The sequence below is a fragment of the Canis aureus genome, chromosome 15 (genome assembly GCF_053574225.1).
Source record: "Canis aureus isolate CA01 chromosome 15, VMU_Caureus_v.1.0, whole genome shotgun sequence".
NCBI classification, from domain to species: domain Eukaryota; kingdom Metazoa; phylum Chordata; class Mammalia; order Carnivora; family Canidae; genus Canis; species Canis aureus.
The window spans coordinates 42,861,301-42,888,221 of NC_135625.1; the positions used below are offsets into that span (position 1 = coordinate 42,861,301).

The 26,921-nt window shown below is 50.0% G+C and overlaps 1 protein-coding gene across 14 annotated transcripts in view; it reads right to left on the bottom strand.

Moving 5' to 3' along the window:
* ANK1 (ankyrin 1) overlaps nucleotides 1-26,921 on the bottom strand; it is a 216,746-nt gene that overhangs the window by 47,929 nt on the left and 141,896 nt on the right. For 8 of the 14 annotated variants that reach the window (XM_077849333.1, XM_077849331.1, XM_077849325.1 and 5 more), the window contains 21 exons: nucleotides 23,430-23,528; nucleotides 22,767-22,865; nucleotides 21,689-21,874; nucleotides 20,569-20,667; nucleotides 19,994-20,092; nucleotides 19,616-19,714; nucleotides 16,471-16,668; nucleotides 14,977-15,075; nucleotides 14,458-14,556; nucleotides 13,967-14,065; nucleotides 12,669-12,866; nucleotides 12,042-12,140; nucleotides 11,510-11,608; nucleotides 8,541-8,738; nucleotides 6,153-6,251; nucleotides 4,280-4,378; nucleotides 3,940-4,038; nucleotides 2,507-2,599; nucleotides 2,007-2,079; nucleotides 1,208-1,231; nucleotides 230-323 (listed from right to left, as the gene is read on the bottom strand). In XM_077849333.1, coding sequence (XP_077705459.1) covers nucleotides 230-323; nucleotides 1,208-1,231; nucleotides 2,007-2,079; nucleotides 2,507-2,599; nucleotides 3,940-4,038; nucleotides 4,280-4,378; nucleotides 6,153-6,251; nucleotides 8,541-8,738; nucleotides 11,510-11,608; nucleotides 12,042-12,140; nucleotides 12,669-12,866; nucleotides 13,967-14,065; nucleotides 14,458-14,556; nucleotides 14,977-15,075; nucleotides 16,471-16,668; nucleotides 19,616-19,714; nucleotides 19,994-20,092; nucleotides 20,569-20,667; nucleotides 21,689-21,874; nucleotides 22,767-22,865; nucleotides 23,430-23,528 — 2,351 coding nt within the window. The remainder of the gene's footprint in view (nucleotides 1-229; nucleotides 324-1,207; nucleotides 1,232-2,006; nucleotides 2,080-2,506; nucleotides 2,600-3,939; nucleotides 4,039-4,279; nucleotides 4,379-6,152; nucleotides 6,252-8,540; nucleotides 8,739-11,509; nucleotides 11,609-12,041; nucleotides 12,141-12,668; nucleotides 12,867-13,966; nucleotides 14,066-14,457; nucleotides 14,557-14,976; nucleotides 15,076-16,470; nucleotides 16,669-19,615; nucleotides 19,715-19,993; nucleotides 20,093-20,568; nucleotides 20,668-21,688; nucleotides 21,875-22,766; nucleotides 22,866-23,429; nucleotides 23,529-26,921) is intronic. The other 6 variants (XM_077849336.1, XM_077849334.1, XM_077849332.1 and 3 more) reach the window with 1 other exon arrangement.

The following is a 26,921-nucleotide window of genomic DNA, read 5'->3' on the forward strand; positions in this document are numbered from 1 at the left end:
GGACACCAAAGAGGAAGAGAGGCACTGCCAGGACCACCCACTACAAGGGAGGCCTCTGCATCCCCACTCCACTAGGCACAGAACTCAAGGATCCTGAGGTGCTGGGACCCACAGTGCAACCACCCTGTCCCTGCCAGGGGCACACGAAGGGCCTGGCCTTCTGGTGACATTTCCCTGTTTGGGAGGCCCTCTCTCCTGTGTCCCAGGGCTGGGCGTGTGTGCTCCTTACACTTGGTCCAGCTTCGGCACAAAATCCAGCAACTCCTTCTCTTCATCTATATCCCTGGAATCTGGTTTCTCCGCCTTGGAGACGAGTTCTTCCCCTGAAACCACACAAGGTGATGTGAGTGATGGCAGAGAGATTTCCTCTTTCTCTATAAAAATTGCTTTCCTGCTCCTCCTCTCAATGCCGCCCCCCCCCCCCCCAGGAGTGGAGTTGGGTGTGGTCGGTGGCGGGGGTGTCCCTGCTGCTCTGCTGCTCCAAGGGGACCACTAACAGTGAGTTAGTCTTGGGCCAGTCCTCCTCCACCAGCCCTGGTCCATAGAGCAAGGCAGCTGCTCCTGACCGCTCCTGACCAGACTTTGTAGAAGATCAAAAAATAGAGCCCAGAAAGGGCTCTCTTGGCTTGACAAGTTCCACCTCAAAACAGCCTTTGCAGGGTAGGCAGACGCCAAGGAAAGAGTAGTTTCTGTCTTTTGCACACCACACTCGACAGAGGGGTGAACTACAGCGGGACCAAACCCATTCATTCTGGAGGACTCTAGGGTTTTTGGCAATCACTGGGCAGCTGAAACCTCATCCTTTCCTAAGTCCATTCCAAAGAGGTTTAAACTACATCCACTAGCCAGACCGCCTCTTTGTTTCTCTCTCCTTGCTTGCCCTGGAGTGGGAGCCCTCGACCTTGCAGGGTCATTTACTGTCACTCAGCAGTGAGTGCCCTGGCTCTGTGATCTGGAGCTGACAGAATGAAATAACAACAGCTCATGCAGTTATGATCACGAACACAGTAGCATGGGTACAGACACAGAAATGGACAGACAGGAGTTCCCCGCCCTGCGTGGATCTTATAGCTGTCAAGCTCCTGCCTCCAGAGTGTTAGCTATCAGGGGAGGGTTGAAAGCAGAAATGGATTAGTGAGAGCTGGGATTGCTTAGGGTGGAATGCACTCGTGAGAAAGGACCACAGGGAACAGAAAGGATTTCATACCCATTATAGTTATATGAGCAGTTCCTGGAAAGCAAAGAGAGCCAAGTTTAAGAAAGGACGGGATGGAAGTCAGTTAAAGCAAGAGGCATATCATTAAAGGAGACACAAAAGGAGCTTTAATCATCTCCCTGACACAGTTCTACCACCAGGGGCCGGAGAGATGATCCAGACCAGCCCCAACATTTTACATCACAAGGGCTCCCTGCAGACTTCCGTGAGGAGCTGGGCTTTTGTGGGGCAGGAATAAATTCTCCTAGTACTCTGCGGTTCACAGAAGCTGAAACAACAGTGATTTCATAATAATGGAGACACTCTAAGGTCTACTGACCCATTATGTGGTCAGCAGAGTAGCTTAACAAAAAATCTGTACAGAATTTAAACAGCTTGTTATTTGATCAAAGCACAAGGAAAATATCAGGCCAAATGTTTTTTTTTCAGGCCAAATGTTTTTGCAGTTCTTTAGTCTGAGAGTTGATGTGAGTAGAATCATATTCCATACTGTGTAATATGTGCAAACACACATATGTTTACAGAACCTCACGGAATATTGTATTTTAATCTCAGAGACGTAGATTTTTCCTTCTCTGAAAATTACACCAAAGGTGTCTTTTTGGTAACAGACAATGTCGTTAAAAAGTGGTTCTCTCTGGCTTTGATACAGACCCGCAGACCGTGGGCATGCAAGGATGGTTGGTTGGTGCGGCAGGTAGCAGGAAGCCCCCAGGAGGGAGGGCTCAAGGCCCCGTGTGCTCCCTGCTGTCTGACCTGCCCCCAAGTTTTTGTGAATCCCAGGCTTTACCTTCATCTTCCGAGACATCCAGGATCTCATCAACTGTCTCAGGGAAACTCAGTCGATGCTTGTCACTGGTTAACTACATTGAGAAAAAGCAGATAATTCAACCCAAATAGATTGGTGGGCCCTTCCACTGATCTGGAGGTTACCTAGCTATGACTGTGGAGACAGGAAGGAGGTGAGAAAGGAGGTTTGTCTTACAGGAAGAGAATCAAAGCTGAGAGGCCCTCCACCTGAGAGCTGATGTCTGGCAAGGGAAGAAATAGGCGGCGGTCTCTGCCCCCTTGGGTCTGAGCACAGCCCTAAACTCGTCTTGCCAGTAGGTGGCAGTGCAGCTCCGCGTGACTGAGGAACCGGCACTGTCCCGGGGCCGGCTCTGCACTGGGTGGTGCTTCCTTCCAGGCACCCCAGAATGCGCTCCTCACCCCGCAGTAACCCAGAGGGATGCCCTGGCTGTCAGGCTGTGTATGTCTGGGATCGCGGGTGTAGCGCAGAAGCTGACTTACCACAAAACTGGGCTCATCTGTGACAACCTTGAGCACGTCTGTTACAGAAATGTAGCCTAAGCGCTTGGCTATTGCCAGAGGTGTGGTTCCATTCTGGAAAAACAGCAGGCAGAGGGTGAGATCAGACAGGAGAATGGACTCTGGGAGAAAGCACTGCCCCTTTCACACAGACCAAGCTCACATTCTAATGGTTTAGAAGGCTCTTGGTGGACATGCTGCACCTCAGGACCCAGAGCAAGACCTCTCCACCTGTGTAAACCCAGACAGGTGTTAGCAAAGGAAGCTTATAAAGATGGGGCATGGGAGAGAAGAAGGCAGTGATGCTTTAAATCTGTAGCACTGAGTGCGGGAGTTTTGAAATGAGAACGGGGGAATCTTGCCAGGACACATCAAGAACCACCAAGAGGGAACCAGACCAACTGGAAGGAATGGGTCAGGAAGGCACCATATGCAATTCTGGAAGGTGAAAGTAGCAAGCAAGTGCTGCTCACTGCTCCCAACACCAGTTCTTTGGCTGCTGATTACTTAGGGTTAAAACAGTTAAAATAATCCATACACACTTCAGTGAACTGTTTAGGCCAATCAGCAATCACAATCAGCAGAAACAGGGGATGAGCATATTTTCTGCTCCGAATTGAAAAGACAGAGCTATGAGCAAGTAAATGGATATTGAGGCTTTATTTTTCTTTTACGTTCTCCAGGTCCAGGATGTGCCCTGAGCCCTGGACAGATTCAGCTCCAACCACAGTTGTAAGTGTAGCAGCCACGTATATAGGCAAAGGTTCACATGCTTTCAGAGCTGGAAGTGGCCATGGAGAAGATCTAGTAAAACCTGCTCATTGTCAGATGAGGACACCCCACTCAATAATGATTACGTTGCTAAAGACAACCCTGAAGCCCTGAAATAGCATGAACCACTTGAGACGTTTGCTTGTGCTCACTTGCACTATATTGAAAGCTTCACATATATAGAAAGAGTTTCAAAGGTGACGTTTAAACAAAGATAAAAGGGAGAGAGTAAATGGTACTTAAAAGGATAACCTACAGGGGCGCCTGGGTGGCTCAGTTGGTTAAGCGTCTGCCTTTGGCTCAGGTCATGATCCTTGGGTCCTGGGATTTAGCCCGCATTGGGCTCCTGCTCAGCAGGGAGTCTGCTTCTCCCTCTCCCTCTGATTCTGCCCTTGACACTGCTCATGCATGAGCTCTCTCTCTTAAATAAATAAATAAAATCTTTTTTTTTTTAAAAGGCTAACTTACAGTTTACCAGAAAGAAAAACTGATCATCATACACCCATAATGCTGATGCAGCTGTGACTTTAAGGTCCCTACAGTCTGTCCAGGCCCCAGATGAGCAGCAAGGAGAGATGGAGCCTCCTGGTTAATGAGGGTCTCCCAGGGCTGCCCATGAGAGTGGTTTTCTGATGGGTACTTACCGAGCTGACTTCATTTGGGGAAGCACCATTTTTGAGAAGCAGGGTCACAATATCTGTATGTCCTTGTTGGGCCGCCTGGTGCAAGGGACTGTATCCTTGCTGTAAAGTGAAGTGACATTTTGGCAGATTAGCTAGCTACGAGAGAAACAACTCCCCACAATTACACGAAGGCCTGTCTGCCTTCTATGCACAACACACAAAGTAATGTAGTTTACCCATTTCCTCCCCTGGGATCAAAGCTTAAAACTGGTAGAGCCTGAGGCACACCCAGAGTAACCCTGACTGCACCCTAATTTGGTACTTAAGAAGTATACAGGTCAGCTCTGAAGTGCTCCCACACCTTAGTCTTGGCATTGACATCTGCCTGGTGCTGTAGCAGAAACTTCACCAGCTTGATATTTCCATAATGACTGGCCACATGGAGCGGAGTGTAACCCATCTGGAAAGCAAGAAGTGAGAACAAGTGAGAGGAGGGCTGCCGGGCATCCCCAGAGCCATGATGGCTGGGCCTGACTGTGATCCTTACAACGGCTGCCTAAGTGGGAGGACGGCCTGGGAAGCCCTTTGGAAGGCTGGCAGTGGCTACAAGGTGTGAGCTGTGCTGCTGCTGCCGCTGGACACCACTGGCCTGGGAAGGAACAGGGCCAGGTTTCAGACAAATGAAGTTTGAGATGCCTGTGAGGTCCAAGAGGAGATGAGGTCAAGGAGGTGATGGGAAAACTGACACTGAGCCCCATGAAGAGGTCTAAGTGGGCAGATCCACATTTGGAGACAGCACATAGAGGGAGGGGCAGAGAAGAAGAGGTGTGAGCAGGTGGCAGGCAAAGCTGGGCAGCCACAGGTAACAGAAGCCAGGGGAGACCAGTCCACAGGAAGAGAGCCACCATCCGTACATCCGCTGGGAAGGGAGCTCCGACGGGGACACCCAGCTGCATGGAGGTGGCCGCCCACCTGGCAAGAGCACACTTACTTCCACTAGAAAGGGGAAACTCCACTGTCTAAAAACCCCACAAAATCCATCCAGGTTACTGAGTTGTGATGGAATAGAATTCATATGAACTAGTCATTGCCTGAAACAATCAGGTTTGGGGTATTTACAGATTGATTGGAGTTTGGGTGCAAGGGAGCTCATTTTCAAGGAATCCGTTCTGCTAAATGGTTGGGTGCTTCCCTGCAGACAGACAAGGCCAGGTTCCCTGGGCACTTTGGTCCTGAATGTCCTCGGGGGAGCTGATGCCAGGTCCCAGAAACCATCTTGAGACAGACCCTGCAGGCTGTACCTCAAGCAACAGTATGGCTCTGGGACCCTGAATTCTAATTCAGTCTAGGGTCTCCCTCACACAGGACCCCAAAAGATCTAAGTGGGTCCCCGAAAGCCTCACAGATCCAGAATGTTGTTAGGTTTTAAGTAGATTCCTGGTGAAGCTGCAGACAGTTGGGGATAAAACAGTTGCTAGATTTTTCTCAAAGACACTTTAACATGACATGGTTGACTGGTGTTCCTGTGGAACTCTGGAATGGGTGGGGGCTGGAGGGGTGTCACTTTGTCTATTCCTTTTAATACAACTGCTAAGTGGTAAAAGGCATGAAATGCCAGTTGTGCCATGAAGCTTCCTCCTTTCACCAAATGGAAACACCCTCTCCCTGCTTTGCACTCTGTGGGGGCAGCGGCACCTTTCTTTCACCTCACGTTCCCTCCCAGTCTCCTTCTGTCCCCTCCCCTCCTCTGGGCACATCCCACCCCATGTGCTGTGCCCCTCAACAACCCCATGGAGCTCCCTGCACACAGAAGTGGTTCAAAGAAAGTTGAACTGAATTTAGCTAATTGCTGGAATAAAAGGGGCTGGATCTTCAAGTGAATCCATGCAAGCCTGACCTTTTGACATATCTGATGGATAGAATCATGATTAAATGTTCCTCCTCATTTCTCACTATAGAGGTTCAAAGGTCTAGCAAACTTTTCCAAGTTCTCCCTAGAAAGTAAGATAATGAGATTGGTGTCTTCAATCCCCATCGCCACCCCCAGGAAGTGGCAGAGAAGAATGCCCTGCCAAGCCCTTGGGGTTTCAAAGCTCCATGGACGAGCCTGCCTCTGAAGCATGAGGAAAGCAGGTCTTGGGTGGGATGAGGGGTACACACACACACACACAGAGGAGAAGGGGGAGGAAGGAGGACAAGCCCACGTGGACACAAGCGTCAGCTGCCTGCCTTACCCGCGTGGTGGCGTCCACTGTGACACCATGTTTGATAAGCACGTCTGCCACTGGAACGTGGCCTTCTTGTGCTACCAGATGGAGGGGGGTGAGTCCACTCTGGAAAGAAAAAGAAGTTCATCACCTTGTATCCAGTAAAGAATCCCAGGCCACAGTGCAAGAGCACTGAGGTTTAGGGAGACCGACCCGGCTGTACAGCTACCCAAGAGCTGTGTGACCTTGGACACAGTGCTTCTGGCCCTGGGCCTCTATATCCTTATCTAAAAAAACGAGGTGGGTTAGCTAAACTAGAGGTCAGCAACGTTTTCTACGAAGGACCAAATGGTCAATACTTGAGACTTGTGTCTCTGTCACAACTACCCAACTCTGCCTGTTAGAGTGAGAAAGCAGCTGTGGCCAGCGTGGAAACAAACAGGCACAGCTATGTTCCAATAAAACTTTACTGGCACCGACAAGTGGGGGGCCGGTTTTGGCCCACGGGCCCTAGTCTGCTGATCTCTGAACTAGATAAATTTTATGGAACTTTCCATTTATGACATTCCCAACTTCCCTGATGCGAGATGAGCTTTCAGACCCTGCTTTCCTTATCCAGAAAAAGAGGTTATCGCTGACCTATCTTGTAAAGTAAGGTTCACTTGAGATAACAGAGGAAAACACTCTGGAAAGCACCACATGTCATTTAAATGTAGCACATGACTAGCACCTCGCAGCCCATGCCACACTGTCAGGGGATGGACGATCCTGCTAGGAATGAAAACATCATCTTCCGGGAGTTCTCAGCACCCCTTCCTCAGGAGGGGAAGATGCCCCAGAGGTGTGGTCTGATGATATGTGCCCACTCGCACCAAAATGTCAGAGAAGTCTTCTCTCCCAAGTACCCTACTCAATACACTCCCTATCCCCTATGGGATAGACAGAGCCATGACCATCTGTGGTCAGAGGCAGGGGCAGGGCCTGTCCCCTCTCCAGGGATGCCACTCTCCCTCCTTGGCCTTCTGCACTCTCCTGGCGGCTGCCCAGAGGCCCATGAGCAGCAGGCCTCCTGGCCAGGCCTGAGCAGGTGGGGTGGGCAGGTAGGGCTGGACAGTCCTACCGCAGTTGCCAGCCTCTGGGTGCCATGCCTGATTCTTGGGAGAACACGGTAACTCGTCCTCTGAGGTGGTGGACGAGTGAGGATGTCTCCAGTACAGAGAATCACCGTCATCCCCACCGTTCCTCATAGAGCCTGCTTGACATGGCCCAGAGAAGAAACCAAGAATCCAATCCAATAGAACGACCCTGCCCTAACGGTTCCCTCTGGGGGTCACCTGCTCAAACCTGGGCAAAAAAGAACCAACGGAGCTACAGGCTTTTAACAGATCTGGTTACTCTTCAAATACTTGCCTTTCAGAAACAGTTCCTTTATCATCTAAAGAAGTGGCTCTTTGTATTGCTTCTATTATCTGAAATGTCCTGAATAGGCCAATTCCAAGAGATAGTAGATTAATGGTTGGTAGGGACTGGGAGGTTTAAGGGAAATGGGGAGTGGCTGCTAATGGGATAGGGCTTCTTTGTGGGGTGATGAAAATATTCTGTAATTCAACAGTGGTGATGGTGGCCTGATTCTGAAATATCCTAAAAACATCCAAATAGTACAGTTCAAAGGTATGAATTTTATTGTATGTCAATTACATTTCAATAAAACTATTATTTAAAAAATGAAATGTCCTAAAAACCGCCAAATAGTACAGTTCAAAGGATGAATTTTATTGTATGTCAATTATATTTCAATAAAACTATTATTTAAAAAATAAGTGATTCTTAGTCTTTCTTGGGTCATGCATTCCTTTGAGAAACTGAGAAAAATGATGAAGACCTCACCTAGAAAAATGTCCATGTGCCTATCCCTCTGAAACGTGGTGTACGGTCTTGGAAGGACCCATACTCCTCCACCAATAGTCCCAGGATTGGGAACTGCTAGTTTAGCATATGGGTGGGAGTTTAAAAATACTCTCCCACAGAAAAAGTATATTCGGTACCAAGTTACTTACTACATTCCTGAAAGTAGACACTGGCCTATATTTGAGGAAGTGTACTATGGATATTAATATTGATCTTTTTGCAGATCCTTGAGACAATCTATTTAGAAAAGGCATCAGATAAGGTCAGGGCCACACAACCTGGGAATAAGCAACCTTTCTGATCCTGTTTATTCATTCATAAAACTGAGATAAAATCGATGCAAGACTGTTGTAAGGATTATACACACACACACACACACACACACACACACACACACCACTCGACTCAGAAACTGAGCACCTCAATATTCAGATAGAATATCTAGTTAGCTACTACTAAAACATTCCAAGACCACAGGGCAAAGCTGGAGAAGCAAGCCACGTTTACCTTGTTCCCCAGATTGCCATTGGCTTGTTTCGAAAGTAGCAGAGCCACCATCTCTGCATGACCCTCCTGGGCAGCCAGGTGAAGGGGTGTCACACCTTGCACCGACTCTGCATTTGCTGAGCCCCCATACTGCAGCAGACTGCGGGCCACCTCCATCTGGTTCTGCTTGGCAGCAATGTGCAAAGGGGTGTAGCCATTCTGAAACAGAAGACACCGCCAGGAGCCTGGTTATAAGAATGCTGAGTGGACAGTATGAGCATACGCCTTAAATATTAAGTCTTTGGAGGGAACAAAGGGAGGGTGAGGCCTGGTTCTTGGCCTGCTGGGCACCCACTAAGCAAAGCTGGCATTACCTAGGAGAGCCATTAAAGTCAACAAACCAACCAACCAACCAACCAAATCTGTCCATTTGGAGACAGTTCTCAAGGATCCACAGAGCTAGCAAATGTCCTGTGCCTCTCCTCACCCCTGTTCTCTGTGTTTGAGCATTAACAGACCACTCTGTAGGAGGTGCTCTGTTACCACAAAAGCTAGGATTCAAGCAGGCAGCTCACAGAACTGGAAGGCTCTTATCTGCAGTAAGAACCACTCTCCCCACCCCAACATTTCATGAAGGAAGAGTATCAGAGGCCACTTCTTTCCCTGTGCAATGGGTCTGGGGCTCCCCCTGGGCTGGCAGGCCAGGGCAGGTGATATAAGGGGACACGTGCCCTGCCCGGAATGGGGGACATGGAGTCAGTCCTCTGCCTCTGTAACGAGATCAATGTTTTGATTATAATAATTCACTAAACAAAATAGTGTTTGTACCATATCAACGGAAAGCAAAGAAAGAGGTGTGGCTTTCTAGGTAAAGCCTACGATCTGGAGGCTTCTGCAAAGGAACTCACTCTCCATGAGATGAGTATCTGAGGACATGCATGAGAGGAACTGGGATGAGGCACTTGCACCCCTAGCCCGTGCCTGGAGCAGGTAGGTATTCACAGCATGAAAGCAATGATTATTAGGACTTCTTTTAATAGACAACGGCAGTAACCGGAGCAAGCTGAAGTATACCCATGGAAGTACGATCAGGAGTCTGGGTCATTTGGGCAGCAGTGGATGTGCACACTGGCAAAATCAGCACCCTGTCCTGGCAAAGGGCACAGTTGCTTCGGAGGCAGCTCAGGTCAGGTGACCCTTGGTTAAAACTGACATACAGGAGCAGCTGGCGGTCTCAGAACAGAGACTACCCCTCCGCGCTTTGCAAAGAGGGGCATCCAAGGGAACGAATGACCTGTTGTAGGTGATAAGGACAGGGGACAGCTAGGCAGAAAGGTTAGGGAGGGCTGGGGGCCACAGAGAAGGTCTTTTTCCCCAGGGAGATGAGCTCATCCAAAAGGATGGATGCTGGAGAGAAATCTGCCTAAATGTTAAAACAACATTAGCATCAAAATTAGAAGGGGGAGGGTTTGGTTTGGATGCTGAGAGATTTACATGTGAAATTCTACAAAATTGCCAGACGACTTGGGAAACTATTTTTGCCATGGAAACAAACCCCATCTGTACAAGGTTTGTACTTGGATAAGGCTCTCTTTAAATACCATGAACCTGGCTCCGATTTCTTTTATATAAGGAGGGGAGTGAGGAGGTGGGGAGTCCAGCTTTTTATTTTTAGAGGCAGGAGTAAGTCACATCTTAGCAGGACTGCATGCTCATCGACACAGTGACGTGGGCTTGCTACAACAGCGGGCACAGGAGCCCAAGGAGACAGAGGTGTCTGGGAGATGCGGCGTGTCTATGGCAGTGATGCTGGGAAAGTCAGATGAGCATCCACTCTGAGGAGGGAAGAGGCACCCAAGGCCTGCTCTGATTTTCCCTGACTCGTGTGTCCTTGCATCAGAGCATTGCCCCCTGCCTCCTCGCCCTCTCCTGCGTGGCCATCAGTCCCCTCCCTCACAGACAAACACTGCACACCCTCTGGCCTCACATGAGGTAGGCTGTACCCCCAAACGATCCTCGTGTCCAGCTTTATCCCTACACCTTGTCCTAGTTCCCTTCACTCCCAAAGTCTGATCTTATATAAGCAGCCCTGTCAACTCCCTTTGCCTGGTCAACTTGAGAGGCAGCGAATCTGCTACGCAGAGCAGCGTATTTCAGGGGCTGCCCTACTGGACTGCGATGTCCCCCATGTAATTTATATGGGTGCACCCTGTTAAATAACCCCACGATGTGTGGGGCCCCTGGGTGGCTCAGTCAGTGAAGCATCTGCCTTTGGCTCAGGTCATGGTCCAGGGTCCTGGGACAGAGCCCTGCGTGGGGTTCCCTGCTCAGCGGGGACCCTGCTTCTCCCTCTGCCTCTGCCCCTCCTCTCACTTGTGAACACACTCATGCTCTCACCCCCCTCTCAAATAAATAAATAAAAATCTTAAAAAAAAAACCCAAACCACACCATGATTTAAAACTCTGAACTCGTAAAAGAAATACATTTGGGGGTGACTACTCACATTTGAAACAGACCCCTTGCTTCAAGGTTATGGCAGGTTCACCCTCGACCCTGAATATTTCTCAGAAGTGCGGCCCTTATGCCACCAGCAACGTGTGGAGTCAGAACTGAGAACGAGGCTCACTGCTTCCGGAGGCTCCCGGACACATTGACCTTTGACAAGCCAACTGACAGAACAGTAGTGTGGGGAACACATTTGTCGTGTAAACCCAATCATTCCTGCTCTGTGAGGTGACCTGTTGCTGAGATGTGTTACCACTTCCCACCCTACTCCTGGTCTCCAAATAGTAGCAATTACTGCAGGGAACATTTGTGTAAGTGAGGCGAGATTTCTGAGGTAAAAATAAAAGCAAAACATGAAAACCCTTTCGCTGCTCTTGGCACAGCCAGGAGCTTCCTGCAGGAGCTGGCCGCCTTGCAGGGGCCTCGGCCTGCACTGCATGGGTCTGGGGCCGGAGCCCCGGTGTGTGGAGTGAGGCAGGCTTACCCAAGCGGGGCTGTGTGGGGAGCCACCCCGGGGCAGCAGCAGCCTGACGATGTCCAGGTGGTTGTGATGGACGGCCACGTGCAGGGGGGTCAAGCCGTTCTGCAGGGGCAAGGTGGATAAAGACAGCAGCCTTCACTTGACCAGCTTTATATGAGCCACCCCTTTGGCTGGCAGCAGCACCACTTTGGGATCTGCAACCCTTCTTTTATACAGGCACGATCTGGTTAGAAGTCCTTCCAAACCCAATTTCGATCTGAAGTCACTCAAGAGCATAACAAAGCCAGACCCCAGGGCACCTCCTGCAGGGCCCGGTGGGGCAGCTCAATGCACACATGCTCCAAGAAGGCCACCAGGTTTTTCTAAGAGGACAAGGCCTTTGTCAGAGTCTTCCCAGAGCCCCTTCCCCTGGATGGCTGCCCATCATCTGAGAGATGAACACAGTAGGCCTAGGCAAGGATGCCATCCACAGATGGCAAAGCACATCCCTTGCTCTGGCCTCTAAACTGAGAGATGGAGGGAAGTTCAAACTCACTTTTCCAGCAGCATTTGGATGCGCGTCCCGTCCCAGCAGCAGCTCTGCCACCCTGACCTTCCCATACTTAGCTGCCACATGGAGAGGGGTAAATCCTTTCTGAGGAGAAACACAGGCCATCAGAACCGTGGGTCATCAGGGCTGTCCTCCCCCAGGGAATGGGCCCATGGCAAAGGCGGTGTCCCACCTTAACTGGCAGGGAGACACCAATCGATAAAGGACACCACAATCTCTGATTCCTCCAAGAGCCCCAGACCCCCGGGGATCAACAGGATTCCTCTGCCACTTGCCCACCACGCCTCTGGTGACAGGGCATGATGCCATCCTGTAGGGTCACTTCGACTACCAGCTAGTTTGACGGCAAGGGTTGAGTCTTACTCCTTCTTGTGTTCTAGAACCTGACTTGTCCGGAGCTAATAGCCATTCCATGATAAAGGGCTGAAGGCCAGGTGGGTGGATGAGAAACTACCGTTCTCTGGGGAAAGGATGACACATCGAACTCATAGATGTGGCTGGTCTGGGAGGGCTGGCCCTCCTCACTGCTTTCAGCATCATCAAGGCAACACAGAGCACTGGGCAGGAACAGCCATCCCACACCCCAGGCCCAGCGATGGAAGAAGGCTGTACCTTGGTCATGCATGCCTGCGATGCTTCCTTTTCCAGAAGGGCCAGGGCTGTCTCCACCTGGCCCTCTCGGGCTGCAATGTGCAGGGGGGTGTGCCCAGCAGTGGTGGCCAGGTTGGGATTCGCATTATTTTCTAGCAGTAGCTTCACCATGTTTGTGTGGCCGATGCGGGCTGCACAGTGCAGCGGGGTCTGGTCATCCTGGAACCCAAGGTGGAAACAAAAAACAGGGAATACTAAGGGCTCTTAATTCAACTCTTCACTTCACAGAGAAGGGTGAGGCCCAGAGAGGGTAAGTGACTTTCTCAAGGTCACGCAGCTAGTAAGATAAAGAGCTGGGATTCAGATCAAGTTTCTGAGTTACAGAAACAAATATGCTCTCTCATTTAATCCCCACAACTACACTTCAAGTTACTGCTATTTCTACTAAATTGCCTCAAGGCTCAGCCTTCCCATCTGTAAAACAGGGACAATAATCCACCTCATGGGGCTCTGGTTAGGGTCAAGCAGGCAATGTGCACAGAATGTTTCACACTATGTTCGGCACGTAACAGGCACTCAGTGTGCTCTCTGCTTGCTCTCATCTCCCAGGTCACGTCTGAGCAGATGCCTGCCTTTCTGTCTGGGGATGGGGTCATGGGGAAGTCCAAACGGCTGAAGGGGAAAGATGACTTTTCTTCTCACCCTTGGTCCTCCTCCCCTGATACTGAAGGGGTTCAAGGCAAGGGTCTCTGTGCTACTGGGCCCAGCTGGCAGCCTCCCCGTGTGGCCCAAATGCAAACCACAGTTCTAACTCTAAACAGAGCTTCTGTCACCTGCAGGGTAGAAGAGCCCAAGCTTGGTCAGAGCCAATCACAGTGCAAATTCAGTAGCAATTCTCACTGTTCACTCATCCAATCCCTCTAGGATAACTTTTACAACAAGGGGGAATCTTCTATGTTTTAGATCAAGTAATTCCTGACTGCTTTTCACTGGCAGCATATTCTCCAAAATGTTGCCTCTCACACCACGACTGTAACCACTATGAAGAAACCCTTTCAGCCCAAAGAACTCCTGCCAGCGAGCCATGTTCTTTGGACTTCCGCTATCCTAATGAGTAGCATGGCTCTGATGCAAACATATCTCTGGCCTTCTCACAGCCCCTGCACAGCAGAATCTGAGTGTTTGGTACAACCACCATGGGAATGACAAGGAAGCTCTGTGCCACCAGCACTGTAGCAGGGCTTCTAATAAAGATGGATTTCTCCTCACTGCACTTGAATTGCTTACATCTCAGGATCCCTCCTGCCTCCAGAACTCACTTTGGCTTTGGCATTGACTTTGGCTTTGTTCTGGAGCAAATATTTGGCCACTTCCGTGTGCCCTGCTCTGGCTGCCATGTGTAGCGGGGTCTCCACTTTCTGTAAAACAACAGAATTATAGAAATGTTAATATATGCTGAGTTTCTAAAAGGACACACACAGAGCTCCAAAGTGCCAGCCTGGAGAGACTTGGTGGGTTTTCATCCAAGAGGTGGAGCTGTCCCAGCACGAAGCCTTTAGCCTGACATCTGTGTGTGTGTGTGTGTGTGTGTGTGCGCGCGCGTGCATACTTAAAAGTAAACCTCAGAGCAGATGTGTGAATTTAATTGGGAAAGAGTCAATATATGCCCTCAATCTCCCCAAATATGAAGTTCTCCCATTCTGAGAATTCTAGCTCTATCCCCAGAGAGGTGACCTTAGGATCAGCAGCTCATCTCCCCTCTGAGCTCTGCATCCAGAGGAAAGAGTCCTGGCTCTTCCCACTGTCTTACCACATTGGAGACATTGGGTGATGCCCCCCGCTGCAGAAGGTTCTTCACGATGGGCAGGTGCCCCATGAAGGAGGCCACGTGGAGGGGTGTCAAGCCAGACTGGAACACACAAGAGAGGAATGAGAACATAAGAGCCTTTCCTGCTCCTATAAGGAAGAGAGAGTCAGATGAATCTAATGCTTTCTTGCTTCTAGGGGTGCCAGAATGGTTTTCCAAGCAAAGGTTGTTAAATGAGATGGGTTTTCACCCAGGAAAATGGGTGGAGGAAAAAAAATCACCGCAGGGTGATTCTGTGTGCTTTACAACTCAACAACTTCCATCTGATCTTGGAGAGCTCCCTGAAACTCCACATGTGTTCCCTCACCTTGGTCACCCAATTCCTTCCTTCAAGCAGTCTGGATGTGCATACCACACACACAGCCCTGCAGCCTCACTTAGCTATATAGGACACCTCTCCAGAGAGCTTTCAGATGAAGTCCACGGGCAGAGCCCATCAGCCCACCTGCAGGGTGCTCCTACCTCTGTGACGGCGTCAATGGAGGCTCCTGTCTTCAGTAGCAGCTCCATGACTCGGATGTGGTTCTTCTTGCAGGCGATATGTAAGGGAGTAAAGCCGTTCTGCAGCCCCACACATAAAGAGACAGATAAGCAGGAACTTACCACACTAGCCGAGGGGCGCCCGGCCCACCCTGCTGATGCGAAGGCGGCCTCCGCCACAGCCTGGGAGCAACGAGGGTTATAGTGAAGCACCCGAGAGGCAGGTGGCTCTCACTTTGGGCACCAAGAGTGTCCCTGAACAAGCTATTTATAAACCTTTTTTAAAAATTTAATCATATTTTGGACGCACAAAAAGGGCCTGCAGTTTCAAGTTTCCTGAGGGGGAAATTGACAATAAGGAGGACTTTAGTGAAGCGAGTCATGTTCCTGCTCCCTTGAAACCATGTGACGTTTTTAGTAAAGTAGATTTCGGTTTAGCAATTCTGCTGTATATGTAAACTCTACAAGGGTTTGTTTTTGTCTGTCTTTCCAGGAGGCAGTGGATCTCACAATGGGGTGACAGGATTTTGTCCAACCCCAACCCAGGGACAGTTGGCAGTGTCTGGAGACACTGTTGATTGTCACAACCAGGGGGCGAGGATATTAACAGGCGGAGGGGGCGGGGAGGGGCGGGACGGTGGCAACGATGCTGCTAAACATCGTACTGGGTACAAGCCAGGCCCCCACAACAAGGAATATCAGACCCAGAATGTCAACAGTGTTGACATCAAGAAATCCCCCAGCTAGCCCAGAGTGGTCCCTGGCACGTGGCAAGAGCTCAAGGAAAGCCTTCTCAATGAATGAAGAAGCCATCCTTGCAAGACCTGGAAGCTGTCTTGCCTTTTAAATTCTCCCATCTGGGAGTGGAGAGAGAGGAGATGGGGGTCAAGGGCTGCACCAGATCCCCGGCACTGCCTGGGACTGCCTGGCCTGAGGCAAGAGAGAGAGGAGCCATCTTCCTGGGAGGGAATTTGCTTCAGGTGAGAACTCACTTCTACACCAGCACTATGAAAGCTCTAAGCCCATGAGCAGAGGAAGAATGCTTCTTAGCTTAGCTATTTCACTCACTGCCCCCCTTCCCCACCCCAAAGCAGATAAAAAAATCCAGAAATCATTGTTCCTCAGCTCTGGGTTGGCTTAGACAGAGCAGCAGTCCCAACCCACATACATACCACGGACACTGCTTTTTATGGAGGTCTCCTGCACCCAGACCACCCCTGACCTCACTTAGCCTGCCATCGGAGTACAGAGGGTGACACCCAGCTAGATGTGGTGGGGAGTGCGAAGGCCACCACTCTGCCTGTGGGCCGCCATGCCCCCCAGCCCTAGCAGGCCCCACCACTCTCCAGGCCGAGTCTCGAGGGTCCTCCCAGGCACTGAGTGGTGTCCTTCCCAACAGGCTCAGCCACGCAGCTTTGGTCCTACTTCCCTTAGCCTCTGCCCCTCTGGCACCTTCTCTGGTAGCCTTTCACTCACCAGGGCTCTGGAATTTGGTTTGGCTCCTTTATCCAAAAGAACCTTGGCTACTCTGTGATGGCCACAGTGGGCTGCCACGTGGAGCGGTGTCAGATGGTCCAGCGTAATATCATCTATCTCTGCGTTGTATTGCAATAGAAGTCGGACACAGTCAAGGTGGTCTCCCTGAGCCGCCATGTGAATTGGGGATAAGCCATTCTGGGAGGAGAGGGAAAAACAAGCAGTTGCAAAAGAAATGAACACGGACATTCAAGGCGATGATTCCAGCCTCATTTCCTGCTTCTTCCCTGCACGATGCTTCCACATGGCTCCTGAGTGAGCCTGGTTCACTCTGGCCCGTGCTCATGCTGGTCTCTGACTACACTTTCCTTTCCATCTCATCAAATCCTCTAAGCCAGCTCCAGCCAGGCCCACCTCTTCCGAGAAGCCTTCCCTGACCACCCTAGACTTCTGTCGGCTTTTCTTACCTGTCCCACTCACTCAGACCTTACTCATAGATTTGCTGGATTGTATCTGTAGTTAACTTGTCAGGTGCATGTATCCTCTCTCCTTGTCAGCGTCTTAAGGTCAGTGACTGTGCCTCATAGCTCTTAGATGCCTCATAATCTCCATATGTGCACATCACATGCCCAGTGGTTCTTAATTCATGCGGTTTTGAACAAATGAATGACAACATGGAACTCAGATCTAAACCCTACTGTTCTTTGCCCCTAACAAAAATGAATTATCTTAGACAACTTTGTTAAGGACCCTCACTGCTTCCTAGGTAGCTAGAATAGATTTTCTTAAAAAATGAACAAACATTAAAAACAGAAGATTCTTCACTCAGTAGTTCACACATTAATTCAACAAATATTTATTAAGCAATTAAAGAGCACCAGGTATGGGCTAAGCTCTAGGGAAACAAAGGAGAACAGACCTAATCCCTGGTAGAAGGAAGCTTCTAGACAGATGGGCCAAAGAGGTGGAAATAGAAACATTGTTGCCTTGCAGCATGGTAACATCAGGAAAAGCAAGACCTAAGCATAGAGGTCCAGAGAGGGTGGAGTTTCCAGGAGGGAGGATGAGGAGAGAAGGCTTTTAAGAGGAGGTCCGGAGCTGGGACTTCTCTAGGAAGACAAAAGGGGAAGAATCTCCCAGCGAAGGGAGCAGTGTGTGCTGTAGCACAGAGGCAGCCAGCACTCGGGAACTCAGGGAGCTCATCTCTGCAGTGAAAGCTGCAGGAGGCCCAGGTGTGATGGGCTCCTGGCATACAAGAGCTGCATCATGATAGTCTGTGAGCTCAGGACCGGGAGGGTTAGCTTATAGAAAGTGACCATGAAAAGAAGATTTTCAGGAAGGGAGACACACAATCAAGGCTGCCTGACAGCCAGCATTCATGCTATGGGTTGAATTGTGTCATTTGAAAATTTACAAGTTCAAGTCCCAACCCCAAGAACTCGGAACATTGACCTTATTTGGAAATCAGGTCACTACAGACGTAGTTAGGTACAGTGAGGTCTTCAGTGGGAGCCCTAAGCCAATACCACTGCTGTCCTCATAGAAAGGGGAAGTTTGGACACAGAGACCGTACTGTGTGACCACAAAGGCAGAGGTCAGGCTGATGCATCTACAAGCCAAGGAATGCCAGCGATTGTGGGCAACCCCGGAAGCCAGAGAGTGGCCTGGAGCAGATTCCCCCTCACAGCCTCCAAAGGTACCGACCTGGCTCACACTGATCTCAGGTTTCCAGCCTCCAAAACTGCAGAACGAGGGCCTCTGCGCTTCAAGCCACCCAGTGTGTGGCCTTTTGCTACAGAAGCCCTAGCAAACTAGTAGCCAGTTGCCATTTGGAGAATTTTACAAAGCTCAAACCATACTTCCCAACTGAAAAGATGGAAGTTTTCAGTGAAGAATTTTCATGGCCATCTTTTTAAGCTCCATTCTAATAATCTGGATAACATAAAATCATTACCAACTTAGGAACATTTACGTAAGTTTAAATATAGGACCCCTGTGCTGAGAATTTCCTGATCGAACAATGTAATCTGTAGTAGCAATCCTACCTTCACTTATCTGAGGATTTTTTACTTTTATAATGTACTTTCAATGATACTATCTCATGTGATTATCCGGACAACCCTAGGGGAGAGGGGTAGAGCTGTCCAGATGAGGACACAGAGGTGTCAAGAAGAATAAGGAACATGCTCAAAGCCACACAGAAACTCACCACGGATGGAGGTTTAAATGAGAAACAAGCAGGTTGAAGAGAGAATACCTCCACCTTTACCCCAACCACCACACACGCGTGTGCACGTACACACACACATACAGAGGCCTGCTTGGTGCTGTGACTCCTGATCCAAATTACAGATAGCTCTCTAGAAGATACACGTGATAATTTATCAGGGAATAAACTGGCTTTCATGGTTATGAACAATCTGCAATCACTCACACAAAACTTCTGGAGTGCCTGGAAAGGGGCCTGCTTTCTCCCTTGCTCTATTTTGCCACCCTTCTAAATTCACCCCAAAGAAGTGGGCACAAATCCTGGACAAGATACAGGCAGCACCAGGCGGTCTGATAGCTTCAGCCTCAGGAAGACTCGAGAACTGAAGGAGGGGCCTTTGTGCTATAGCCCCTCATGGGCCTTGAGAAGAACTATTCTGTTTTCTTTTCTAGGCTGGCCCAGGGTCTGAGGATTTCTCAGAGTGCTTGGATGGTCTCTCTTCTGGGGTCAGGATAAAAGACATGAGGGTCAATGTAGAACTGTAGCAGGCAAATGATGGACTGTGGGTCAAATCTGGCCTGTTGCTTGCATTTGTAAATAAAGTTTTATTGGAACACGACTGCTAGTGTGCATATTATCCATGGCTGCTTTCCTACTTACAATGGCAGAGTTGAATCATTGCAACAGAGATCATGGCTTTTGAAGTCTAAAAATATTTACTACCTGGCCCTTTAGGGAAAAGGTTCACCATGCCTGATCTAGCTGATATTTCGAGCTATACTGAGTGTCTTCCGGGTGACAAGCACTGGGGTACACAGCACACTGATTCAGCTAGTAGTATCAGCACCTCTGTTTTTCAGGGATGGGATGTAATCCTGGGTTGGCCTGGCCTGAAGCCTGCGGAAAGGATGCTCTTCACAGAAGGGAAGCACAAACCTTGGTTTTGGCTTGGATGGGTGCCCCGTGGTCCAGCAGGATCTCGGAGATTCGCACATGCCCATTCCGAGCTGCACAGTGGAGAGGTGTCAATTCATCCTTTAAAAGACAGAGTCCAAACGAGAAGCCCCAAAGGCGGCTATTAGAGCCACTGGAGGGAAGACTGCTCACAGTATCATTGCAGCCACAGAAGCGCGGATGCTTCCCTAAGCACCAGCCCGACTCCAGCATATCTGATTGTCTCCTGTTGCCTCCTGGCTCCCACCATGATGCTGGAGGCCTGTCACTAGCCAGTCATGGAGAGCCCCCGACCCCTCAGGGGTTCGGGAGGGCAGAACTCCCTCCCCGGGCCTCGCCCCAGAGCTCACCAGTACCCACCTTGGTCCTTGTTTCTATCTGGGCCCCGCGGTCCAGCAGGAGCCGCACCATGATCACGTTCCCCCTGCGGGAGGCGATGTGCAGTGGCGTGATGCCGTTCTGCAGGGAAGGAACAGGAACCAGTCAGGCGGTGGCATCTTGCTTTCAAATGCAGCTGCTATGCACTCCCTGCCCTGTGATCCCCCTGCCCCAGCCCTACAGAGGCAGCAATACAAGAAGCCACTTTAAGCCTACTGTTAGGACATTTCTCATTCAAGAAAGATTTCAAAACCTGTGAGGACGTGACTGCATCATGGTTAATCTCAGCAATCTGTCCAAGCTCCGTCTCCCTGAGTCATCATAACAGACTGCCCTCCGGGCTTCCCTCCTCGAGTGAGGATGGGCAAATGGACACTGATGGGCAGGTGATTAGAAACCCATCAATGAGGAGACTTGACAGACAGCAGGGCTGTCTCACCCCGGGCACTGGTGTCATAAGGAGGAAATCGGTGGTGTCCCCGTGAGAGGCAGAAGCCCCTAGAGACCAGACAAGCCCCCAGCCCCGCCTGAGAGCAGAACCTGCCCAAGTGCCTTACCTGTGGCGTGAAGTTAACGCTGGCGCCCCTGTTGAGGAGTAGCTGGGCCACATTGAGGTTCTCATAGTGAGCTGCGATGTGGAGGGGGGTGAATCCCGTCTGCAGGACAACAGAAGGGGACAACATGTCAGAAGCTGCACACTGCCATTTCCACCTCAGAAGAACAGGGATTGTGGAAATGTCAGCAGGGCCCAAGGACGCGATACGGGAAGGTCTGCTGATGGAGTCAAGAAAAGCTTTGTGGCCAGTCTTGTTTAAAGCTGGGTGCCACCTCTGAGGGGCCCCCGTTCTTTGTTTTGAGGTTCATGTGGTCAAACTGTGGACAAGCATTACCTCACATTCTGCAAGGCCTGCTCATGCGAATGGTTCTTCATGAAGAGGTATTAATCAATGAATGAAAAGTGTTATGAGGTCCATGGTCTTAATGCTAGTGATTGTTTCAGCTCCCTATAAGGGCATGGGACTCAGCTGGCTGGCCAAAGGCGGCCCTTTTCACCCCTTTGTGCGTCACTGTCATCATTCTGTCCTATAACCTGAGACAGTGCCCAATCCAGTTGGCAGCCTTCCAGATGAAACCCAGCAACCATTGGGTGGAGGGACCAGGTAAGCAGCTCAGTCTGATCCACTCTTACTATAGGAGCAGTAATTACCAGCCCAAACTTAACAGAGTGGATGAGCAGTGCCTCAATTCATCAGTCCAGGCCCTGGGGCACCCTCTCCATTCTCATCTCCCCATGGGGGACACCTCCCGTCCTTCACCAGGGGCTGGCCAGAGAAAGAGGGGGATGCATTCTAGAATACAACCTGCTGGGTTCCAAAGTGTCACTCTGACCCGAGACCCAGCCTGCCCTAGATACTTTTCTGGATTACCAGGAGAAACAAGAATACCTCCTGCTCCACACCAAGCACATTCCCCTTGGCATTCATGAGGGGCTCAAAGCGGGTCTGTTCACGGTGGCGGCCCCTGGTCACTGGCAGGAATTGGAAGGCACCGTGGGAGCTGGGGACGCTCCATGTGCATGGCTGATACCATCTCTGATCTCGGTCTGTTCTTGGGGCATGGTCGGGGTCACCCCACCCACACGGCTCCGCAACCCAGGTGTTAGCGTGGCTCCCTCACCTTGGAAAGCACGTCGGGGTTGGGGTCATTCTGCAGCAGCACGGCAGCTGTCCGGGTGTCATCGTTGCGTGCCGCGATGTGCAGGGCAGGCAGGCGCACCTTGCCCTTCGTCCCGTAGTTGATGAGGTGCGCCACCACGTTCTCATGGCCCTGCTGCAGAGCCACGGCCAGAGGGGTGAAGCCGTCCTGGCCACAGGAGAGGAGGGAAGATCCATCAGCTTCCACCCCATCCGACCACTCACCATCCTTAGGGCAGGACACTTGCTTTCACACCTCAGGGATCTATGACTGGCCCGCAGCCCGAAACGACTTTCTTACAATTCAAAGACTTCCTTGTCTGTCAAGCTCTATTTAAATGCCACCTCCTCCCTATAGCCTTCCTTGGATCTGCTTCCTTTCTCCGCAATCTCACAGGGCCTATAGCCATTAATTTTCCTTTGGAGCTAGTTTCCCGTCTGAGTGCTCCGAGAGATTTTTGCTACCTTCTGTTTTTTGTCCTACCCTCCTTCTCCCCCTTCAACATGGCAGAGGACCATTCATCATTTGTTTCATGAGTATTATTAACACCTACCAAATGCTAGAAACTATGCCAGGCATTGAGAATTCGATTGTGAGCTATAGTCATTAATCTCGGTTGTGTGCTGAGGGGCCCAGGACCCCATGAACTGGCGGAGCAGAATGAGAACAAAGTCCAATAACTGCTCAGTATGATGATGTTAGTTGTCGAGAGAGGCTCTGGCTCTATCTCATTCAATTTCATCATTTCATCAATGACAAAACTCAGGATGAGAGCTGAAGTGACTCATGGATTATGGCAGGATCCTTTGCTTTAACGTGGGAAGGACAAGACTGAGTCTGATGTCATTTCTCTGGTATGCATCTGGGCATTCCTCAAGACCCATGACTTTGTCTCTTCCTCCCTTGCAGAGCCCGGCAGCCCCAGGATTAGTGCTGTGACCAGAAGGCAGAGAGCACTCCATGGAAGTAGCTGAAGCCACATCTGGCAATGCATGCCCCCAACAGCATCCTGCACCCAGGGACCTACAGTAGTGTGAGGCCATTTGCCCAAGGCACTTACTTCTGTGGCTACATTCTGATTAGCTCCATTTTCCAGTAAAAACTTAACCACTTCCAAGTGATTCTCTTGTGCCGCCATGTACAGGGGTGTAAATCCTTTCTGTAAACCAAGAGCAAAAGTCATTAACATTCACCCACAAAATTAGAGATGTTAAACCTGGTACAAAATCCTCTAAACTTGAGGACAACCTTCTCTTCATCCTATTTTCACTGAGCTCCCCACAGGGTCATATTCCCACCAATATCTCCCATCATAAAAACTCACTAAAGCTTTGAAATGGCTTTAGTGGGATTATTACAAAAGGCAACCAGGTGAGGGTGACACTCTGTGGAAATCAGCCTCTTGAACACACACACCCTCTATTCTCACTTCCTCCCTCCTGAACGCCTCATGTCCCACCCACCCTGAAACACAGTTTCTCTCCTCAAGTAAGCCACAGCTAGATACATTGTATGGCTGGTTTAACTGAACAAAGATGAGGTCCATAATGAACTCCATTATTCTAGAATGTGTACTAGAAGCAGGAAAACTAGTAAAGGATGCCTCCATTGCTGCTTAGAGACACAATGCTGATTAATCTAGATTTGTGCTCACAATATAACAGAAATGCAGGTGGAGAAGAAGGCCAATGCCCTCTGGCCCAGGACCCGGGAGGGCCATTACCTGTGACTGGGCATTGACATTGGCGCCATAGTTGACCAGCTCCCGGACCACCTCATCCTGACCAGCTAGGGCAGCGATGTGCAGAGCCGTATTCCCTTTCTGAAACACACAGGGAAAGGAAGTAGAGGAGGTTTCCTGCCAGGCTGTCAACAGTACCATGACCGTCAAAGGTAAAGTCACCATTAAACATACACTAACAAGGGTGCGGGTTGGGGTGGGCTTTCTTTACAGCCCAAAGGGGTAGACAACACACATGAGTGTGCCTGACCCATTATACGCCTTGAAATAATCCGAAACCCCAAGGAGGAAAATCCTTCTGGTTCTCCATACAAAAAAAAATCTATTGGCTCAGATCATGATCCTGGAGTCCCGGGATCGAGTCCCGTATCGGGCTCCCTACAGGGAGCCTGCTTCTCCCTCTGCTTATGTCTCTACCTCTCTCTCTGTCTCTCATGAATACACAAATAAAATCTTTAAAAAAAAAACCATGAAAAAGAATAAAGAAGCCACTTCTCAACACCTAATCTGCTGCCTGCAGACATAGCATTCTATCATCGGCTGACAGACAGGCAGCATTCCTCAGGACACACATGGAAAGGTCTGCCACGCAAGCCGGCCTTCCCTGGACTTCCAGCTGTCACTTGGCAGGGTGACATGGGGCGGGGGGCGCTGGGGAAGGAGGCTCACAGAGGTCACGGGCTCAGTGCCCTTCACTCAAAGCTGGGCCATGGGGGACAGAGGAATGAGAGGCAGAGAGGGAAGGGCAGAAATATGTAAGGAGGCTGGAGGCAATACAACGAACTATATAATGCATGCAGGGGAGGGAAGACAAATATGGAAGTAAATGGGGGAACATAAGAAGGAAATCTGGCAGAGGAAGCAATGAGAAAAGAACATTTGAAATATCCATCAGTAAAATATAAAGAGCAAGGATGTCCTCAAATAAGAGAGGAGACAAAAGCCAGAGAGAATAAACACTAGAAGAAAAGGAAGTACACAAGTGTTTTAAAGTCAATTTTTTAGGGGTGCCTGTGTGGCTCAGTCAGTCAAGCATCCAAGTCTTGGTTTTGGCTCAGGTCACAATCTTGGGTTCATCAAATCTTGTGTCAGGCTCAGAGGTGGGCGTGGAGCTGCCTAAGATTCTCGCTTTCCTTCTCCCTCTGCCCCTCACTGCATCCCTGTCTAGAGAGAAAGAAGGAAGAAAGGAAGGAAGGAAGGAAGGAAGGAAGGAAGGAAGGAAGGAAGGAAAGAAAGAAAGAAAGAAAGAAAGAAAGAAAGAAAGAAAGAAAGAAAGAAAGAAAGAAAGAAAGAAAGAAAGAAAACTTTTAAAAAGCTAAAACCCAGAGCCTAAGAAACAAGGCAGGTGCTGAAGAGGTGACTGGAACTTCAAGATTTTCTTGTCCAGATTTATTATGGGTATTTGACAATTGGTAGACTGGGTTCAGGTCTCTCAAGCTTCTTCTGTTCAGGATGCCAGCCTCCCTGCCAGTCTCCTTCCTTCCTCCCGGATGTCCTGGGGCCGGAACATAGGCACAGTCTCTGACTCACCCACGTGACCCCACTGGCACCCCTTCCTGTCCCCCCCCCCACGCCCCAAGTGAGAAGCTGGCAGGACAGGCCCCACCTGACAGCTTCCGTCAAATAGGGCAAATGGGAGAAAGCAGAGAAAACTCCATCTGGGTCCATCTGTCCCTCTGCTACTTAAGGAGCAGAGATCTCAAACAAACTCATTTTTTTTTTTTGTAGCTCAGATGGTATATAATTGACCTCAACTACATAAACACTTGCTAATCCATCTCAGGCAACTCAAGCCCCAACTAGCAGGGATTTCAAACTCAGTCAACGCAAGGGGGCCATCATCACTGGGAGAAACGTGCCCTCACCCCGGCAGAACTGAGTAGCAGGGCACCAAGCATTGCAGCCCCCCAGCCTCCACAGCCCCAGGTGCCTGCAGGTGGGTGATATGGCCCCACTGGAGACACCTGGGGACTGGGGGGAGGCCCTCCGGTCTCTGTTTCTAACATGTGGCCTGTATCACGCAGGAGGGTCCTGCTTGTTGCTTCCCAAAGTTGTCTTTTTGATTTCTCCTTAAGTTCCATTTGATAAACCAAAGAGTTCTTCCTCCAGTATCTGTCAGAGAGTGAGTGCCAGAAACAAATGTATAGATGCTAATTAATCATTTTTCATAGAAGTCCAAAGAGTAAGCATTTAGAGGTCTTGGCACCTGGGTCCGACTCACTCACTGTACCAAGTGGAACACGGCTGTTGGCACCAGAACCTTCTCTAGAAATCAGGACTCAGAACTCCAAGTCTCCCCATTTGGAAGGAAGTATGCTGTGCCCATTCATGCGTCTGTTACACACTGAGCACATGTGTGTTTGTGCTGGCCCAGGCGTGGGAGGAGGAGAGGTGACTGAGACCCAGGCTCCTTGCTCTCAAGAAGCAGTGCCTTTCCATCTGTGCGTTTCTGCCTGAAATCACACTACATCAGAGCTCTCCCCATAGAAACCCATTTAGGGGGATGGGAGGTGGCGTGGGCAGCTGGGCCATGGGGAACCCTGGCTGTGGATCCTGGCCCGTGGATCCTGGCCCGCCTTCTGGATCTGGGCTGAGGGCAGCCCTGGTGATGGGTGAGAGCAAAGGGGGACCGTGGGTCCCCCCCACACACACTTCCCACCTACACATGTGTGCACACGTTGCAAGAAGGTGCAAGAAGTCCCCTGGCCTGGGTTCAGGGTCTCAGGGCAAGGAATTGGGGCCTCTGTTTCCTCCACCTCTCCCTCTGCATCAAGAAACATGCCATCAAAAAAAGAGAACAATTTCTTAGCTACATTTGATCCACAAAGACCCATGGTGTCCATTTGCAGGGAGTCCCAGAACTCCGAGAAGGGAGGCAGTTGTGGCAGGTGCCTGCACGTGCCAGCAGTTGCCAGGTAGATGGAGTGGAGAGATTAGGGCTCTCTCCCTCACCACCAGCCTAGAAGCTGAACACAGGCCTCTGAGACGCAGAGATGGGAGGATGGGGACAAGAATGCTTTCGTTTTGTGCTTTTCAAATTTCTAAGCACAATTTAGGAAACTATATTCATTTTGGCTTTTTACTATTTGCTTTTTTTAATCTTTCTCCTGCTTGCGAGACCCATTAGAATTCCCCAATCTGCTATGACTCTTGCTCAGCCCACGGTTTCTGCTTCACCTTTTTTCCTCCCTCTGTGTAGCATTCAGAAACCACATTGGCTTATAAAATGTCTATAAATAACAAAGACACACCAAGTGTTCGCTTGCAAAATAACAATCAAAGGGGGAAATTTGGAAAGAGCGAAAATACTGAAGCATAATGTTTGTGCGGCTCTTGGGGCCGCGCCAGGGGAAGAGAAGCCACCCTGGCCCGCATGGGGCCCGCAGATGGCGCACTGCTTGCAGCCAGGTACGTGGGAGCGCCAGAAGGAAGGCTAACTGCATCCCTCCGTCCACAGAGGAGGAATGGAAACAA